We start from the raw sequence: 6,092 nt of genomic DNA, 5'->3' as shown, positions 1-6,092 counted from the left end.
AGTGATTCGCATGTCGAAGAAGAATCACATGTAACAACTACAACTCAGCTTGTAATACCACCATTCTACTTATAAGCTACAAACTCACTAGATAAGATGTTGAATTTGCGTGAAGTCTTATTGTACTGACAAAAAAACGTAGTCCAAATCCATATCTGGCGCACAGTCAAGTATATATTTTATTTAATTTACTGATGAGATGTTGTTGTCACCAACTGATGATCATCTAGCAACTTGCTCGATCATTTGGTTTCAAAAATTACCGTTTTGATTGCAGATTTGGTGGCAACATACCATGTAGATATGTTTTGTCCCTCTTGTCTTTTTAAATGGTGTGAGTTATGATAGAAATTATATTAATGGCTTGAAGCATGAGTGTGTGGAATTTACGTTTATGTCTATATATTACAAGGAAATATAGCAGGACCAACTTTTTTTATTATTAAATCTTTGGTTAGGTAGAGGACCTAACTATCACTATTTAGCCATGTGGGGAAGGCATGCTTAGTTGTTTTCATGAAGTTACTTGATTTTATTATATTCGGTAAAATATGTTTTGTAAGGGATATGAATAGATTAGACATGCATGGGGCACACATGCATGACATTCTTGATAATAAATTATGGTGTTAATTACAGGATATGGACGAATGAAACCCTGCATGGTGGAGCGTCTAGTTCCCCGATAGCTCCTCCTACCTGTGAGATCTTTAGGTCAAAGATCATCCATTGAATTGGCATATTTGTTTAGTCTAATTTCAATTTCCAATCAAAATCTTTGCTCTAGACCTGAAACTATCTTTGTCTAATATCATACCAAGAAGATCTCCAAGAGAACAGTAAGTTCTATAAATAATTGATATATTATAATACCACTAATTCTTCTATACAAAACAAAAATTGTATGGAATTACTACTAATATTTATTGTGGCAGGACCAATGCTTGCAATTTAATCTACCAGATTCTCTCGTGTGCATGGCATGACATTGTTTTCTTGCTATATTTTTCTTCATCGCGTGCAAGATGCTCAAAATTAATGATAATTATAATTCCTCATGGAAATTGTATACTTCTTCTTAGACTATTATTACCTTAGAAGTTTGCAAGAAGCAAGAAGAATTCGCTCATTTTAATATATAGATTATAGAATCAATGTCGATACTTGCTATCTATTTATGTAGATTTGGTAATTAAATTTTTTTTTTACCAATGAGAGTTACCTTGGAAGTTTCATTATGAAGCCCTGGAACCATGATAATTACTCCACAGATAATACTATATATCTTTGAAATTTCCAAGTGAGTAGGCAAGATAACATGGACAAGGAACCAATCTGATATGACTCCATTGATTTTATGTACTCTTAGATACGCACAAAGAAAATCTAGAATGAAGAAAAATCTGGTTTGATGTCTACCCCATTCCTTATTTTCCATCTATAAATCTAAATGTTGAAGACAAAACCCTGATTCATGCGAATCCTTCAATTCAAAACAAAATCTAATTAAAAGATCCTCTGATGATTATTTAAATTTTGACCACTTTAATTTCATCATAAGTTTAAAAATAAATAACAATTGTTTCAAAAACAACAATTTAGGCTTGCACGAAGCCAGTTAATATTGGACCAAACTTGACTAATCTTGACCTGATGAGATCATGATCCAACGGTTTAGACTTGTCGTTTTGGTCCTTTAACGGCCCACAAGAATGCATTAATACTCCTGTGGGTTGCTTGGAATATTCGTGATCATGATGATACATACATAAACACACAAAACACGCAGTGGAACATGAACTTTAAAGCAATGTACACGAGTATTTTATGACCATTTCCCATTTGGAAGAACAGAGAAAAAAATGAAATCCAATGCATTGTCCTTCCGTATCTTTGAAAATAGACTTTATATGCCACGACGTCGTTTCCTATGAAAGAGCCCAAAAGATTTTCCTCCCTGATGTCAAAGATTTACATCCTATTTTTTCATGCAAATGCAACTTTTACATCTATAAATACTGCCCAATCTTTCCACCACAAAGCACAGCTGACACCCCTCACCAACTTTATATTCCTCTTCTTCTTATTGTTCTTCTTCATCACCCATTCCCTCTCTTAAAAATGGTTGAAACTTTTCCAATTACAACATATTTCATGCTACTATTTTTATTTTTAAGTTTTTTGGTGTCCACCTTAGGAGAGCCAAAGCTAAGTACAAATTGTCGTTCATCCAAGCTCCAAAACCCTGTCTATCAAAATAGAAAGCTCCAAAACCTTGATATCATAAGTAAGCTTCGTGATGACCATGATGCCATTAAATTAGCCTCTAGTGATTATGGCAATATGGTTCACGAGATTCCAGCCTCAATTCTTTATCCAACTTCTATAAATGATATTGAAACCTTAATAAAATTTGCTCACAATAATTCTGCTCCTTTTACTATAGCTGCTAGAGGCCAAGGCCATTCTGTCCGTGGACAAGCAATGGCTCGTAATGGGGTTGTTGTGAACATGAGATCCTTGAAAAATCATAGAAATGGGTTTGGAATCACTGTCTCTGAAACCCCATCAATGGGTTTTTTTTATGCTGATGTTGGTGGTGAACAGCTTTGGATTGATGTTTTGAATGCCACACTTGAACATGGACTTGCACCGGCCTCATTCACCGACTATTTGTACCTAACTGTTGGAGGGACACTCTCCAATGCAGGGATTAGTGGCCAAACCTTCCGTTATGGTCCTCAGATCAGCAACGTGTATGAAATGGATGTCATCACTGGTATGAATTTTTTTTTTCCTCCATTTTTACATCTTTTTTTTTAGTAGATTGATGATTTAAAAAAAAAAAAAAACTTTATAGATTCAATAGAATTTGAAAGTATTGGTGAAGAAAGCAAGATTTGAATACAAGTTCCTTATTTGATTATAACAAAAGATTTTACTAATTGAACAACTAGATCTACCTATAGAAGAGAAAATCTATAGACGCAACTCTTGTATCATAATTTTTACCACAACACTAATGTAGTTTACGGTGAATTGTAGAATAAAAATAATAAATCCATATAAAATGATAAACTTCCACTTATAGTTTGCCACGTAAGTGTAAAATGACCTATATATAATACAATGTAGTGGTTGTTGAACTTAAATAGACCCTCGGATTGGAACCTATTGATTATTATTACTGTTAGGAGTCCTTTAGTTGGGACCCAGATTAGTTCTTAAAGTTCACACTGTGGTCCTTGACCTAAAGACCTAGACAGACTTTACATTTGTCTCCATTGTTTAGCACCTAGTTGGTTTGGTTTAATTATTAGCTAATATTTTAGTTTTATGCAGATCTATTCTCGATCAGATTTGTTTTTAGAATTTAATTTTGTTGCATGCATGCAGCTATTTTGGGGTCTACTTATGATGTTTTTGTTTGTTTGATTTAGGGGAAGGTGATTTTGTTACTTGCTCCCCAGAAAAGAACAGGAAGCTCTTTTATGCGGTTCTTGGTGGTTTAGGCCAATTTGGGATTATAGTCAGAGCAAGAATTGCCCTAGAGCCAGCTCCAAAGAGGGTACGTGTAAATATTAAATAAAGCACTTTTTTTTTTTTGAATGTGTAGCACATTGACTTAGACTTGTCTTATTGTTTTCCCACTGCTCTCATAATGTCGATTTCATGATGTTCCTTATTTCAACTATGCATGCACAATAATAATTACAACTTTGATGATGATAATAAAAGACTAACTACAAAAACCCATCCAACTATACTGTACATAAAGAGATATTCATCATCAATAAGAAAAATTAAATTGATAAAGCAACCCATTTATGACATCACACAGTTATCCGAAATAAAAGAGAATTTCATAACCCATTAATTCCATGCTAGTTAGCTATTTTTTATTTTTGGTAATGCTGAGTGTTTTTACTATGTGCCAATATTGTTTATTTATGTGTGATGAATTTGTTTTTTGTAGGTCAAGTGGGTTCGAATGCTTTATAATGACTTCTCTGCATTTACTAAAGACCAAGAGAGCTTGATATCACTCAATGGAAGGAAGCAAAACAATGCACTTAATTACTTGGAAGGTTTACTTCTCATGGATAAGGGTACACCAGAAAATTGGAGATCAACCTTTTTTCCATTATCCGATCACTCCAGAATTATTTCCCTTGTGACCAAATATGGCATCATCTACTGTATAGAAGTAGCCAAATATTATGATGACTACACTCTTAATTCAGTGGACAAGGTACATCTTAGAGACCAACATGATTTATAATACTTATAGCAAAATTACCTTTAAAGTTTTTCTAATTAGTAACATAACAATATGACTCGCAGTAATGGTTTTTTTTTTTTTTTTTTAATTAATAGGAACTCCAAGTTTTGTTCGAAGGGTTGAGCTTTATTCCTGGATTTACATTTGAGAAGGACATCTCATACATAGATTTTCTGAATAGAGTCCAAAGTGGAGAGCAAAAGCTTCAGTCACAAGGACTATGGGATATTCCTCATCCATGGCTGAATCTCTTTGTACCAAAATCTCATATCTCAGATTTTAATTCCATTGTTTTCAAGGACATTGTTCTTAAACGTAACATTACCACAGGACTTGTCCTCGTTTACCCTATGAACAGGAACAAGTAAGTTTTTTTTTTTTTTTTCCCAAGTAAGCCTTTTTTTTTTTACTACAGTAGAATTTCAACCTCGGTGTCATAATGATTGCTCTTTATTATCAAATCAAAACATCAATTAATTTTTGGTATAGACATAATTCAAACTATCAATTTTTTATTTAACGGCAAGATAATTTATTTATTGAATAGTTAACTAAAACCCACAAGCTTTTATTATGCATAAGGAAAAAACTTTGATACAATTTTTTAGGTATTAAACCTTCAGTTTTTCAATTAATTTCAATCATGTAACCTATTAATCAATGCAATAAAACCATGTGATTTATTGGCCATTACACTTTGTAGCTAGTGTATAGCTATGGTTTCTAAGATCACATTATTAAATTGGGAACCTAAAGAATAACAATTAAAGAATTAATTTGGGGTTCAAGCAATAGTCCAATAGTAATGGATTTTTTTTTTGTTTGTTTTTTGGTGATATCACATGTTTGTAGTTCTAATCCATTCTCCCTCTACTATGCTATTTACCTATCAAAAGAAATTTTGAAAGAAAAAAAGAAAAAAAAAAAACTAAGTAACTATGCTTAACTTTTACCTTTATTTTTGCTAAACTTAACTTTTACCTTTATGTATACACATAAATGCACACAAAAACATTTTGATATATTGCAATATGAATGAATTACTGAAAATTAAATTACAGGTGGGATGATAGGATGTCTGCGGTTATACCTGATGAAGATGTGTTCTACACCATAGGCTTTTTACATGGAAGTGGGTTTAATGACTGGGAAACCATTGATTTACAAAACAAGGACATACTGCAGTCTTGTTATAATGCCGGTATTGAAGTTAAACAGTATCTTCCCAATTACAAGACAATGGAAGATTGGAAAAACCATTTTGGCATGAAGTGGAGAACTTTTCAAGAGAGAAAAGTTCAGTTTGATCCGAAAATGATACTATCACCAGGACAAAGAATTTTCAATAACAATTGAAGCATAAATGTATTAGCTAGTGTGACTGGATTAATGTAGGTGTAGTGAAAATATATATTTCTATCCTTCGCCTTTTGTAGTATAAGTTTCACTTTTTTACTTCTCGTACTATTTATGCCTTTTTTTCTTTTTCTTTTTTTTTGTATCATTAGCAATCAGTAGTTATGAGAATTAAATTAATAAACATAATCTTGATGGTCCATTTGTACTCAATTTGTCATAGTTTTATTTTTATTTTTATTTTTTATGTTTTTTTTCCTAGCTTATTTATGCTATATATATATAACCATTTAATATTTTACTTTTTCTAAATACAATTATATTTTTACCTAATTTATTTCTTAAGTCCAATAAAAGTCAATCAAAATCAACAAATTATATAATAATATCATTCACGCATGTGGTTTAGTCAAACCGTTGTTGGAATTTTCTAACTTGAGACACACGTTTCCAT

The 6,092-nt window shown here is 32.2% G+C and overlaps 1 protein-coding gene across 1 annotated transcript; it reads left to right on the top strand.

Annotated features, from left to right (window-relative positions):
- The first annotated feature begins 2,034 nt into the window (after positions 1 to 2,034).
- Positions 2,035 to 5,851, top strand: LOC126714216 (cytokinin dehydrogenase 3). Its single transcript, XM_050414254.1, has 5 exons — positions 2,035 to 2,779; positions 3,441 to 3,568; positions 3,977 to 4,252; positions 4,378 to 4,646; positions 5,344 to 5,851. The coding sequence occupies exons 1-5, from the start codon at positions 2,122 to 2,124 to the stop codon at positions 5,636 to 5,638; spliced, it is 1,626 nt and encodes a 541-aa protein (XP_050270211.1). The 5' UTR covers positions 2,035 to 2,121; the 3' UTR covers positions 5,639 to 5,851.
- Positions 5,852 to 6,092: the final 241 nt, after the last annotated feature.

The sequence above is a fragment of the Quercus robur genome, chromosome 2 (genome assembly GCF_932294415.1).
Source record: "Quercus robur chromosome 2, dhQueRobu3.1, whole genome shotgun sequence".
NCBI lineage: Eukaryota > Viridiplantae > Streptophyta > Magnoliopsida > Fagales > Fagaceae > Quercus > Quercus robur.
This window is presented reverse-complemented; position numbering and strand designations above follow the sequence as displayed.